The following is a 14,816-nucleotide window of genomic DNA, read 5'->3' on the forward strand; positions in this document are numbered from 1 at the left end:
ACTGAAATTCCAGTACTTCATAACACTGTTATCCTTCAGCTGAAAAACAGACCCATTTCCCAGTCACAAAATGCCAGCAGAATGCAAGACAGGAGTGCAATCAAACATCACACTGGATTTGCTCTTGTGGCCGTAGCTATGCAAAGACAAACAGCGTTCACCTTCACTCAGAACTGACGGTCACCAGGTACAAATGGCACCTCCAGTGACACACATTTCGGTCTCAGCCCTAGCTGCTGGGTTTTTACAGASAAAGGCTTCACCATTTTCAGATTGCTTGTCTGAAAATGTCAGACTTTCACATTCTTGTGTAAGAACTCACAACTCCCAAAGAGGCAGAACTGGCAAAAAATATAGGCAAAAGATTAATCTATCCTGACATGGTAGTTCAGCTTTGAAAATGGATCAGATCAGTTTTAGTCTTGGCATCAGATTCTGAAAATGAGCTACTGAAAACACACAGTAAGCTCTCCTAAGCCCTCATTGCTCCCATGTCCCAATTCATGGAGGCACTGATTGGGCTCTGGCTGTTCTCAGAACTGTGCTCCTGCTGCAGATCTCAAACACCCATTTCCACTGTCAGCAGTCGGGCAGAGGACATTTGGTGTGATCACCTCTATACAGAGGTTTGAAGAGCTTTGGTTTTATTTTTATATTTTTTTCAATAAAAAACTGAAGATTGCTTTCCATGTCCAAGACTGCAGTATTTTGGGCTTGGGCAGCACATTAACCCTTCAAGGCAGGAACCACTTTCCTTAGTGGCACACATACGTTTTTGCAAATTTTTATATAACAGACGTTCCCAGATTTACTGGATGATACCAACTGTGCCACCTAGACCCCATTTTAGGTTGAGTATTTAATAAAAAAAAAAAAATAAAAAAAATAAAAAAAAAGTGGTGGTCCCATTCTTAAAGTATATTATAAAACATATTTATGTACTTAGCCTTCCATTTAAATAATCATATAGATAATACCTTTATAAAATTACTTTAGCAGCAAGGCAGTTGGTCTTAGAATATAATTATATTCTTCCATGGAAGAGTTTCTACTTCTAACCAATAGTCATGAATAAGGAAATGAATTAGAGTCTTAAAACACATAGGACTTAAATGCAATTAGTACTTCAACAATCAACAATAAATTTATGACATGCAAAATAAAGCACTAAGTGCAAATATAGGTTTTATGATGGTCTTCAAAATGTCAATCTCCTGTGCAAATCATTCTTTCAAATGTCCTGCTGGCTGCTGATTACTGCCACAACCTTATCATGCTTCAATACTGTATTTGTACAAGTTATTTAGAATAACAGGACAGACGGGATTATTTCTCAGACTGCCATCTTGGCAAGATATGCTCACCATGTACCCCAAACATGGTGGTGTGGAGTAACTCACTTGCCTAAGGGATCACGTGTAACAGCCATGGGGAATCACTAAGCACTACCTTTAATGACGGTGCTCTACTACTCAAACTTGCTCAGGGACCTGTTCCTCTACTCTGTGCGTTGCCGCTGCCGGAATCCTGAGTTCCACCAGGAATACTGATGGGCAGCAGAACAGCTGGCCTTCCCTTCAGGTGCCTCTGACTTTTCATCGCAGGAGTTGTAGGAATGGTAGATTCCCAACACCACAGCAAAGATGACTATTGCAGCCACTACAAGCCACACCACATTCCAGTGTTTGCACAGTTTGGGGTACAGGATATATAAATAATTAACGATGACTTCAAGTCTGCTGCAAAATAAAAAGAAATCTGTTATATATTAATCATATGCAAATTTATTATCTTAAGCTTCTCAATTTGAAAGGTGTCACAGGTGGCACCACCATCTTTTTTTCCCAACAAACACCTTGTCAAAGAAGAATCACACTGTCAAGTTTTTCTATGAGGAACTGTACACTCAGGTATTCCAACTCACACTATTCTATGTGACTAATATCTGTGAGACAGCTGGAGACTGTACATTTGCCTCCTATTTCTCCCATCTGTCAGCTGACAAATCTCAGAGCTTGACACCATGTATAATTCTGCACTGTCGAATACCTTGATCTACTAAATGAAACATTACAATTATGTGCTAAACATTTCTTTCTAAGACTGTCATGACAAACGAGATGGCTGCTTYCTGAATGTAGCTCACTTAACAGATGTTTATAGCCAAAATGGTTATGGAATGAATTCTTCAGGATCACAGAAGGGTCCCTGCCTTAACGTGGGATTGGACATGCTACTTGCTTTGGCATTCAATTCTTCTGTAAGGTACAGAGAGCACTGGGTACAGACAGATGCAACAACCGTGTCGCTGTAATGACAGGAACAACACACGGCACAAATGTGGCATCAGATTCGGGAATTACAGCCTTCATGAGACAATGCACATCCACAGAGAGATACACTTCGGCATCTTTATGGAGCATTTTTTACCTCAAATCAGAACAAAACCCCATTGAGATGCGGCATCCTGACATCAACACAGAGCTTTAGACAAAATAGCAAAATCAAAACTTTTTCATTTCACAATTACATTGTCACATACTCTTTATTTCTGTGAAAAGACTGTTATTTCACATATGCTTCCCTAGACTGAAGGAAAACATGACAAGATGAGAGAATAAAACATTCGGTTGGGTACCACAAACAGAATAGGCGGCCCCTCTTCAACGGACATACTACACCACTGTCTCACCTGCTTTTCAGGTTTTTTTCCTCGTCTTCATTCTCACTTTCTTCATGTTCATCATGACTTTCTTTGGGTGTCTCTTCATCTTCTTCCTTCAGTTCCTGAAGTTCTTTGCTTTTCTTCAAGCCTTCCTGATAGCTGTAACACGTGAAACATTTATTTCTTAGTCTAGCCTGTTGTATAAGCATGATCTTATTTAATGACAAATTAGCTTTAGGTTTTGTTACGTGTAATGAAACACAAGAGCAGTGTGACAGCACTTGAACAAGACTAAAAATTAGCTGAAGACATGACTAAGGCACCCTTCCTTAACAGAGGATTGTATTAGAGCTGATACCAAATTTATCATCTTGAACAAGAAAAAGAGGTTGTAGTCATCAGCAGAGAACAACTTGTGTCTGTTGTAAAGGAGCCAGAAATATTTTTTATATTATTTTTCAATGATTTTGAACATCCTCTAGACAATGCTGAGGATAGGTGGTATGTTATATTCTCCAGGATGGGATCAAAATTTTTGTCTCACTCTTCACATAATACAAATTTCGTTGCTTGACATTCAGAAACAGATCCCAAAGCTTTTATTTCTCCCAAACATGCTGTGTAAAGTACTTTGTGACACCAACAGCGTGACTACTGCATTTACAATTACATTTAAAACCRTATGTTCCTAATCTAGTAGCACTTATTTTCAGATGTAGTTCACAAGAAGTATTCCCACCCCTTGTTATATGCTTCCTCTTCTATCTTGGCTTTAGTTTCACGACTGATCTCTTCCAAACCACTCTGTGTCAGCACAGGAGTTGAGGTTTCACAGTCAGGCTCTCCACTTGACTTTCCACTGCCAAAACAAAAAAAAACAGACCAAGAGAAAATTACATCACTGAAAGATATTGTATTTGGAGCATACTGCAATTTTGTGCCTCACGATTTGTCTTTTTTAATGTATATCAGACAACAGAAATGTCTTTCAAAAGAAAAGTATTAAACACTTTAAACACTAGGAAAAATACTAGTTTCAGATGATTTAAGAAGGGTAATCATTATGTTTCTAAGGTAAGAAAATTTGCATTTTTATTCTTCTTAAAAAAAAAAAAAAAAAGAGCCTTTGCTTCCTGGCTTATCTATGGCATTTATTTGCTATGCTTCAAAACATTTCCCTCAACTGTCAAAAAATCATTTCTGAAATTGTAACCTGTTATGCAAGAGGAACATAATAGAAATAATATCAAATACTAATTTTAAAAAATATCGTTTTTATTTGCATTTTAGGTATTCTCCTCTGTTGCCTTCACATGCTTAACTCATACACAGGTTAACAAAAATACAAACACATACCTCACTTTTCTCACTAGAACTTTTCTCAACTAAAAGCATCTTTGAGAATTTAGCCTCAAGATAAGGCATTTTGTATTGCTCTCCTCCTGCAGTGCTCACCTACCATTTATTTGATCTGGGACAGAGAGTTTAAGTGATTGAGACATAACTTAGCAGATCTATCAAAGTTGAGGTTTAATCAGCTCAACAGTGGATCCCATTTCAAGTTTTGGAATCTCACCCATTTTGCAGCCGTTATTTTTCTGGTACTAAAATTGGTGGCTGAATAATTCCATGTGAGTGAATTATTCATCTGTGGGCCATGGATTTTCTCTCAAGAAATCATATTCACATAGACATTATTTTCACTTGAAACAAACCATGACTATAAGCTTGAAGTTCTCAGACACGCAATAGTGCATGTGTTGGACTGTGTAATTCCACGCTATCAGACCAGCTGGCCCATGCACACACACTTATGCTCAAACTTGAATTTCAAGTTCTACCTCTCTGTTACTCGGTAACATGATTTGTTTTCTTAGGTGTGAAATATTGATAAGGTTTTTTCGGTTGTTGTTTATTTTTCCTCACAGAATTTATGTCCGGTTTCAAAAGATGGTCTAGATATTGCAGACTTCTTTTGAACAGCAGCAACCAGTGCTGCAGTTCACTGTTTTTGTTTTCCCAGTTGTTGCATACTTACATTCTTAGTAAACCACAAGGTAAAACAAGGACATCAGATAAATTTTGTCCTGCCTCAACCCTAATCTAAAATACATGAAATTCAATATTCTGTAGTGATGTATGTATTCAAACGCTTTTAATTTGCATGTTTAAAGCATTCTAACAAATAGAAGTAATATCACAGCATTTCAAAATAAGATTTTTAAGTTATCATTTAGTATTAGCATTAAATAGGCAATGAGATGACCTAGACAAAACTCACTTTTCTAGAAGTGCTGGCAGAGCAGGAGTACATGTTAGGTTGCTTTTTCCATTACTGGGTGATTCAGACTGTAAGTAAAACACAGCAATAAATGTTGTATTCATTAAATAGTTAACATTCATGATTAAATAAAGAAAGAACAATATAAATTCATTCATTAATTTCAAATGAGCGTTCAATAAAACAACAAAGGCATTGTGCTGCTTCAGCTTCCTTCCTACGCTCATGAGCGAAGTATCCTTACTATGGTGCTTCCACGTTGCTCCCGTTATCCGCAGTAAGCGGTGGACTTGCACACCAAGGATTTTCTCTGACATTCCCTTCTACCCTGCTCATTTTTTCCCAGAAATTTCTTTGTCCATCATGTATTGATCCCTGAACAGGTAAATTATGCTATTGCTCCTCTCTTATTATCCTAGGAACATTAACTTATTAGCTGAGTTTTCAATGGGAAATTTTAACCAAAAATAAATCAAAATAAACCGTGGCAAACAAACACACCTGGTTCCTGAAACAATTGGCTCTGAGTACATAATAAATAAAATGCACAATCAGATGCTTTTCTTAAAAGTAAAATGGATTTAGCTACTCAGCAAAATCTTCATTCAAATAACCCTACATTTTAAAAAGAAAACTACATAACTTTAAACGTTATGTCTCATCTTAGCTCATCTCTGAACAGTGACTATGTCTGGCAATTTTTTATCCAAAGCATTTGTATGGATTTATTAGGTCCAGATTAGTGTAATTTAATTTATTAAAGTTTTACAAATAAAAGTTCAACACAGACACTGATGGCTCCACCAATCCCAGATCATCAGAGAACCTCTAAATTCATACCACATACATTTATTACATATATTTCTGTTCAGTAGACTTCTGGCAGTAAAGAGCAGCAATCCAACTCCATTCTGTGGTTTCCAGTTAAAATTTCCCTCCTACAGTGCACGACCATCATCACGATTTCTCTCCTGACTGTTACTTCAGTTTAAAAGGAAAATTGCCTCAGCAACAACCAATGTCTCTGAATCAGCAGCCTGCCCTATTCAGCTGTTTCCAAAGGGATCATTTAAAGAGACTGTGAAGGCTTTTGTTCCTTGCCCAACAGGAATGAAGTCTGTCTATCCCTAGACTCCTCCTGTTCACTAGGATGGAGTCAAAATGAGTAACTGTAGCTTGGCCCTGTGCAAAAGGGGTTTAGACAAAAACTTGTACCTTTAAAAAATGGAGTTTACTTACCAGGGATGGCATTGAAGGTATAGGTGAAGCTGTTGGTGATTGACCAGGAATGTTCAAGGAGTTAAATTTAGGAACAACAGCAACACTGACTCTCCTCCGAGGCATATTCTGGGGAAAACAACAATTAATTTTTCTACAACAAAACAGACTGAAGAACAATTCTGGGAGTTAATTTGTGCGGCAAACATGTAGGTTAGCATTCCCTTGGGAAAAGGAGTGTTGGGAGCTAAAGTAAGATCAGAGACTGTTACGCTGAGGTTTTCCACAGAAATCCCTCTAGTATTGTCTGCTAAGAGAAATACTTAGTGTGAGATGAGGTGTGGCACAGGGATGCTCTCATTTCCCTCCATACTGAAAACCCAGGAGTCTCAATCACACAACAGAGATGTTCTCCGTTTTTATTGTCTTTTCAAAGGCCTTTATTCTTGATTAAAGCAGATGCATAACGACACTTGGAAGGTTTGCAGAAATAAACGACTGTACTTTCACATCAAGCATTGCCATTATTGTACAAGGTCATACTCAATCAAGTATCCAAAATTTCAAAGTATGCACTAAATTGAATGGACAATATTGAGAATTTACCAACACTGTTTTGAACACAGCCTAAAAATGTCAATATATGTACAGACGAAGAAATATCACTACATAAAATGTTCATTTTCTTTCTACTGTAGAAATACCTTTCCAACAGTGAGAGACATGGATCTAGAGGAACGAGGAACTCCATCTTCTGCACAGAAACAAAGATAAAGAACGGTCTTAGTCTATGAGCATCTAAAAATAATATGAATAGGCTCCTGCCTGTATTTCAAACTCAGATACACTATATTTATACAAGGCCTCTAGTGACCATGTACGTATTTGTATAAAATTCTGTTCTCAATTACACCTGCAGAAGAAATTTGATATAATACCAAAAAATCAAACCATTACACTTTTACTGAGAGCAGGCAAAAGCCATGTGAAAATGTCACTGGGTCTCATCAGAATTTTGTGAGTGATAGTGATTTCAAATTACTGTACTATAGCATTAAGTATGGCTTATATGAAACATTTTAACTTATTCCTTTAACTTTTAAAAATCTACTCTTCTAGATCAGAACTTGATAAACATGTTTCATGATACTTTAATCATTACTAGCACAAACATATCTCTGAACTGGAGGCAAGACAAACATTTAAATTTGTATTTTTCTTTACCAGAGCCACCATAGCTTCTGCTAGAATTCTGATTGGCAAGTTTCTTGAACTCCATCAGTTCAGCATGATCCTTTTCATATGTTCTTTTCAGATTTTCCACATACTGCATCATTACTTCCGTTGCCTTTGACATACGCTTCTCCTAAGGAAGAAAAGAAGAAATATCCAGGTAACCTCTACATATCTCCAGTAAATCGTTTGCCTCTATGTGTATACTCCTTGTAATAGCTAAATCTGGAAGAGTTGTTCTTAAGGAAACACTGGTGCCCCCATGACTGAAAATCCCCAAGCTAGTTAGAAGACAAATCCACACTTATCTATTTCACAGAAAATCGTAATTTAGTTTGTCATATATTCATATACCTTGCCTATATGCCTGTCTGATTAATTACGTGGTACAGCATATTTGTTTTCAAACCCTCAAAGGCCTTAGTCATTGGCATCAATCTGGTGACTTCAGAGGGCAGAGGGAACAGTCTTGAATCTGGAAGGGTATTGCTGCGCTCTTACTTATACTCACTCTGTCCTTATGCTCTCTAGAGATGCCTGAGCTATTCCCAAAGACAGGTGACTGAACTAGATGAGCGTTTTGACCCAGAAAAGTTTCCTTTTATTTGTGCTGCACTGACTTGAAATGAGTTTCTTGTGATGCAGCTGTAGCTCTAATAATCCATATGCTCCTATTGTACAGATGTTGAATAGCATAATGGGCAATCTTTAACTCAGAGAGTGAATGCAGCCTCTAGCCCTGGCTGGAAAAGAGTGAACACGTGGATCCAGGACACAGTTAAACACCAGGATTTCCTCACCTGGCGAACAGCTCCAACCATCTCGGCGCGGCTCGACAGCCTGGCAGCCAAACGCCGCAGCACCGCGATGTCCTCCAGGAGCTTCTGGTAGGCTTCCCTGTGCTCATAGTGGTGCCACAGGTGAGCTGAAGACTGAAGAGAAAATACAGCAGCGTTATCAACATGTCTTTAGCTCAAACGCAGTGGCCAGAGGCCCAAAATGAGGTAGCAATGTCCAGGCAGAACTCCACATGGAGAGATTAGTCTCAGAGGTGCCAGCACTGCCACCACACACAGCCCAGAGTGCTGCTGCCCTGGCGGAGCATGGTGCTGAAACACGTTTGCAATATTTTCTCTTCTGAAACTTAAAGTGAAATATACCTCACTACCTGTGAACTCCACAGATGCTGAGTTCTTTTCAACTAGCACCTAAAAATGATTGCTGAAGGACAAAGGAGATTTTAATTTGCTGGGCACAAGGCATCAAAAAAAGTCATGTGTACTCTTTCAGTTCCTTGATACTTTCCTTACCTGAAAAGTCAGACATCATAGTCTCAAGGATTGCAAAGCTACCTTGATAACAAATTGCAACCAAAATTTGACTGCAAGAACAAAAAAGGCATAAGGGCTTTTTTTTTTAAAGAAAACTCATGCACAGGATTTGAGATTTTTTCTTGTCAACTGTAACCTGACTATTTTCTCAAACAAATTGTACATTCATGTAGATCAGCCTTCTCTTTAACTTTCTGAATAACACATCAATTGTCACAGGACTGATTAAAAAAACCAGAAAGACTGGTAAAACTGTCATTGAGCCACAAAACATGTGTCTGTCCTACAGAAATTAAGATAACCTCCCAATGAGATTGGAACAGATCTAGGTCTAATATAACAGAGGAGCCATCGCTGCTTTTAATTGCTGGTTAGTTTATTCCATTGTCTAGAACAAAAGCCTTCATGGCAAAGGCAATTTCCACTTTGTTATAAATTACATAAAAACGCTTGTAAAAGCCAGACCGCTGTGTGTGAACTGCTTAAAGGAAAAAAATTCCTAATCACATTTGTCCCATGCTGGCACCATGGTCCTTGGTGCCTAATTAGGGATTATTAACAGAAATACATGGCAAATCTAACAGACTTATTTCAGTCTGAAAAGCCTGAGATTTAATAGACTGTTTCAGCTTGCTCTTTAACACAGGGAACAGAGGGAAGAGCAGCAAAGTACTCAAAACATTTTTTGTTTTTTCAGAAATAATTAATTTGAAAAAGGAGATTTGGAATTCCAGTTTAAAATATGTGAAGATAATAATATTTAACTGCCTATTTTCTTACCTGAGATTGTATCTGTTCTTTAAGTATTCCTCGCTGTTTCATTTCACATATGGGGCCTTCTTTTATCTCAGTTAAGAGGCCTTGAAAGTCATAGATCWTAGGACTCAGGTTTCAGATCATTTTGGTATCTCTCGTATCTGGACATCTCTAATTTACTGCTAAAGAAGGTCTTGCCCAGGAGGACATGGGTCAGTGCTCAAACTGCAGTTCTAAATGTTCTTATTTCAAGGCTTCTTAAAAAAATTGAACAGCAAATTCCTAGTATTTACTTATGGAATCTACTTGGACCAGGGAAGCATCCTCTATGCATTTCCAGCAATGCTGGCCCACTCTGGCAGCATATGCCCTCCTTTCAGAGTAGTAGGCAGCCCACAGCAAGGAGTTTAAGCAGCAAAAAATGAAGTTTTGGGGCTGAATTTACAAGAGCCAAACAGATTTGCAATGTGTGTGCACTTTCATGTACTTTATAGTTCAGGAAAAGAATTCCATAATGGCTGCTTTCTTACCGTAATGGATGCTTTAAAGTTTTCCAGTTCCTTCTCAGCATTCTCTTCAGTAAGATTTCTCTCTCTCTCTGCCTGGTGAATTCTCGATTCCAGCGTGTAACTATCATTTCTAAAGGCCAAGGAGAGCTGGACAAATACATTCTGATTGGATTTAAAAAAAAAGGCATTTTCCAGTAAGTCTTACAGTAATACAATTTTCAAAAACAATTTATGAATGAGGTATGTGTTGAAATACTTGATGATTAAATAAGTACTGAAACGGAAAATTGGACATATTTTTAAAATGGGTTTCCTTTAACAAAATCACTTCTATTTACTTCACTAAAATACAAATACATGCTTTGCTGCCTCTTTTCCTGGATGTTTTTCTGGGAGCTCTATAGAGCAGAGACACAATGAAAGAAGCAGCCTACCAGAAGCACCAGAATCACAAATTATCTGCTTCATAGCTTGACTTCCTCCAAGGGTCTCCAAGGTTTTTAAACAGATAGTCTGTGCAGAGGAAGTCCAGGGACAAGCTCACCATCAGCACTGTTTTATCTAAGGGATAAACACCTACCCCTGAAGCCAGAAAAAGATGAAGCGCTAACATTTTTATTCTCTTGCACCCTGCTTTTAAAAATAGTTTCTTTCTTTACCAGACTCATTATTTCTTAGGACTGATACTTTGCAAATTACAAGGCACCAACAGTTCCAGTAGATTTATGTAAATAACAAACTTTTTCTTGACTGGTATGTGATTAAAAAAAAATAGAAGAAACAAAGCCTTCAACCTAAACAGCACCCGGCAAACAAAATTATTGGCTTGAAAGTAAAATTATTGGCTGAGAAAGTAAAAATTACATGAACAAGCAGCAAGATCTTATTAAAAACTGCCCCAAAGCTACTATTGTCAAATAAAAACACTATTTTAATTATTTCGTTTCTAGTCTCATTTAACCTCAATTTTTTACTACTTTAGGTGTATTGAAATTATTTCCAATGTGAGTGCGTCTTTTATTATGACAGACACACATATATTTTGCTTATTCCGACTCTTTTTACAATTTATACTCTCATATTTCACAGAATTGTTATTTTGATGGAGTTTATCAGAGTTTTTAAAAGGAGAAATATTTTTATGGAAATAAATAATCCCTCCATCTCATTCTAATAACCACCCTTGAACTTAAAGTAACCACTTAAATTTGGAACATATGTTTAAAATAATAACATACTTACCTCGACTTCTTTTTCAGTGAGTGGTGGGGAACTAGAAATAAAAGCAAAAAACTCACATGTTGATGAGTTTTGCCTCTAAAAACAAAGCCATTTTAATATTTAATTGAAAAGAACAACAAAATACATGTTTGAGATTTTTGTTTCCCACTACTTTTCATTCTTGATTACAATCAACCAATGATCTCTCAGAACCTCGTCACCTCATGCATCAATTATATAAAATAATACACATAACAATTCCTTCACAATGCTAAATGTTAAATATTTATTTCATCTGCACAGAGAACCCTTATTGGCTGCTTCAACTGACTGAAGGCTCTGTTGATTTTGGTAGATAACCATGTGGGTGAATGGAGGAATTCGTTTTTGCCAAATAAGTATGGAATTGTTTTAATGTCTTGCAAAACCCAAATCAGTGAATTCATGAGTGATCCTTGAAATACATTTACAAAAAAGGTTCCATTTCCCTGAAAAATTGTCACATGTGGAAAAATTGCAGATTTCTTACGCACCCAAATTCTACCACCGGAAAGCATCGCCTGGACTGGTTTTTTTTTTTTTTTTTGTGGGGGAGAGAAAGAACAGTATTTTCAACGTGAGTTCATATCAGCAGCAGCAATCCTGGAAACCAGGATGGAAACATCTGTTTAAAAATCTACTAGTAGTAGATTAAGGTGTAATTAAGGTTTAAGACTTTTTAGGTAAAAATCACTAACTGCTTCTGAGAGTTGTCCACTTACTGGAACTTGGCTCAGTCCCCAAAATTTTTCAGAAAATCTGTGTTGCACATTCTAAGATGCAACAATTGATCTCCCTGTGAATAGAACTCCAAAAGAAAAGTTGACTGGAAACCACTGGTGTGCCTTCCCCCGGATGATGTCTCTCTACTTTTAATCAGCTTTTACCTTCCTGGAATCGATTTGTGCACTCGCAGTTTTCGCAGCAATACATCAGGAATGCTGGGCATAACATCAGAGCTGTTCTTTGTCTCTTCCTCTTCAGTGGGGGAAGGTAGAGGTGAAGGGCCTAAAGAGATTTTCAGATTTAAAAAGATTAAGTTATTTGGAAAGTCATGCATTCCTTTATGGAATATTTTAGCTGAAGTTTTGTAATAGAATACTGTAATTTTCTACGGCTTTACATGCCACCTGCCAAGATGAAGTTTAGTGTAATGTACCACATTACAGATTTTGAGGAACCATTGATGGTTATAAATTACATCATGTACTTGTCTGCACAGTATGTTCATTGAAACAGGACATAAAAGTTATACTTACATTCTCTACTTCTGTCATTTTCATAAGGACCAGATATGGCTAAAACTTATTTTTTTTTTTTAAATTCATGTTACTTAGGTTCTGTATTTTGATTTTATTTAATTTCATATAATAGTTCCCTTATCTCCTTTTATCTTGTCAGAATGTAATGACGGACTCTCCTGTAGGAAAGGTAGATTCCCCAGTCTGAATCTCAGACTTGGAAAGGAGTCTTTGTACAGCTCTCCTGTTGATATATTTAACCGAAGGATGCTTAGCATGCCATGTAAACAATGTGTAAATCTGGAGACTTAAACATGAAAGAACAGAAAGGGAGAGTCTTTCTAGCAATATTTTAGTTCTGTGCATTTGCTTTATATTAAAAAATGCCAGTATTTACTTAAGAACAGTCAGGTGTGTCCCCATAAAATGCAGCCTGACACCGCAGTGTCTCCAGATGTAATATATTAATATATTCCACTTACCTAAACCTCTGTAGATACAAAGTTGTGTTTATTCAGATGGCAACAGTAACTTGTCATTGATGAAACTATCATGGAGACAGCATATTGGATTCATAACAGTAATAATGAAGTATCTGGCAATTTCCTATTGTTTAAACAAAATTACTACTCCAGTTGAAAAGGTGACTTTTATGACAATGTAAGGAAATAAGTATCCCTAACAAATTAACTAAGAATTTGACCCCTTGCTTGTTTTCCCCACTGAGGACAAAGAGTTGACCCTTAATGTTCTGGCTACCATTTAGATAACTTATCAGACCATATAACTTCATGATACTCATGAGATCTTGCTCGAAAAGCTGGGTAAAAGAATGCTTAGCTTTTCATAATGTTTTCCTCAAGACTTCCAAACCTGCCAAAATGATGTAACAGGCTGGTAAAATGGCATGTCCTTTAGACTTTCAAACACAATCCACTAAACCATTTCTGTGAACTTCTACATTACCAGAGTGACAGGAATAATATTGTCATATCTAAGAAAGCAAAGTTATAATAATTAAATATAGAAGACAAGTCTCTTTTAACCTTGATTCATTCAGACTGAAGATGAGTCTGAAATGTAGTATCTCAACCACCTCTCCATGTAACAGGAACTTTAAGGCCTAATGAGCTAGTCCCAGAGCAAATGTATGAATTAGCAAAATGAACAGTATTAAGAAAAATTGAAATTGTCTTTGGATTTAATCTTGGACGATCAGTTTCAGCTCCTTTCATGATAACCATCTCCATTTCTGTTAATATCACACTGTACAAGTTCAGTCTTAGCTACTTCCAAACAAATATATAGTTTTGATTTCAATATTTCAGGTTGATATATTTGTTTTAAATATTTTAGCTAACCACTACTGCTACTTAATTGTTCCACTTGATGAATTGTCCTCAGSTTTGTATCTTTGCTCTTTATTTTTATTCTGAATCATTTTAGAGATTCAGCTAGACTTTTTTCATTGGGTTAGATTGGAAAAAAGACAATTGGTGCCAGATTTCTTTTTTCTTATTTATGCAGAGCTTAAGGCTTTTTCCTTAAAAAAAAAAAAAAAAAATTCCCTTATTTTTCCTTAAAAATGACAGAAACTGAGCTTGAAAAATCCCACTCATTGTGAGGCACATTTTTCCAGCCCTTCAARCACATTTATGACTTTTCTCTGGCCTTACTTCTTCTCATTCATATTGATGTGGACCAGAAGTGAAAATGTTATCTCAATACGAGCCACATACACTAAAACAAAAAAGAAGGAATAAAGCATTCCACCTCTTATTTTTACTACCAAGGATCAAATTCACCCTCAGGACCACAATATCAAAGGTTACATCCATTCGATCCACCACTGCTGAAATGTTTTTACAGACATTCACTGAAACTTCAGGTCTCAAGTAATTGGGTACAAGCCAGACTCTGTTCTATGTATGCAACTTTTCCCTTGGTCACAATAATACCTACACAGGGTCCTCATGGTTCAATCATCAAGAAAATTAGGTACTTTCCATTGTTGGTCTCTCTTATTTATTTCTTATTTCTGTTCTCCATAATTGCTTCAATTACTACTGCACTTGAAGAAAAAGACATTTCCTTCCACCCCGTAACAGTCAGTTATAAAAACCAGTCTGTCCAGGTGTTATGATAGTGTACCTTTTTCCTGTTCCACTGCTTCGCTAAGTTCAGGAAGTTTTAGTCCAACTAAATTTTGATTTCTCATCAAAATATGCTCCTGTGAAGAAAAACAGCAACATTTCTAAGTAGCTGAATGACAAATTGCAATTTAAATGTCCCTGCCATGTGAACATTAAGTATAATATTTCC

General features: G+C 36.8%; 1 protein-coding gene across 4 annotated transcripts in view; it reads right to left on the reverse strand.

Moving 5' to 3' along the window:
• Window positions 1-902: 902 nt before the first annotated feature.
• The window catches only part of LOC130582982 (inositol 1,4,5-triphosphate receptor associated 1-like), a 33,092-nt gene continuing 19,178 nt past the window's right edge, over window positions 903-14,816 (reverse strand). For 3 of the 4 annotated variants that reach the window (XM_057382003.1, XM_057382001.1, XM_057382002.1), the window contains 12 exons: window positions 14,646-14,724; window positions 12,141-12,261; window positions 11,236-11,266; window positions 10,015-10,155; window positions 8,198-8,329; window positions 7,389-7,530; window positions 6,869-6,918; window positions 6,186-6,293; window positions 4,947-5,014; window positions 3,405-3,524; window positions 2,693-2,824; window positions 903-1,739 (listed from right to left, as the gene is read on the reverse strand). In XM_057382003.1, coding sequence (XP_057237986.1) covers window positions 1,499-1,739; window positions 2,693-2,824; window positions 3,405-3,524; window positions 4,947-5,014; window positions 6,186-6,293; window positions 6,869-6,918; window positions 7,389-7,530; window positions 8,198-8,329; window positions 10,015-10,155; window positions 11,236-11,266; window positions 12,141-12,261; window positions 14,646-14,724 — 1,365 coding nt within the window. In that variant the 3' untranslated portion in view covers window positions 903-1,498. The remainder of the gene's footprint in view (window positions 1,740-2,692; window positions 2,825-3,404; window positions 3,525-4,946; window positions 5,015-6,185; window positions 6,294-6,868; window positions 6,919-7,388; window positions 7,531-8,197; window positions 8,330-10,014; window positions 10,156-11,235; window positions 11,267-12,140; window positions 12,262-14,645; window positions 14,725-14,816) is intronic. The other variant, XM_057382004.1, reaches the window with a different exon arrangement.

Source organism: Malurus melanocephalus, unplaced genomic scaffold (assembly GCF_030028575.1).
Source record: "Malurus melanocephalus ecotype Western Australia unplaced genomic scaffold, MMel_1.1 scaffold_545, whole genome shotgun sequence".
NCBI lineage: Eukaryota > Metazoa > Chordata > Aves > Passeriformes > Maluridae > Malurus > Malurus melanocephalus.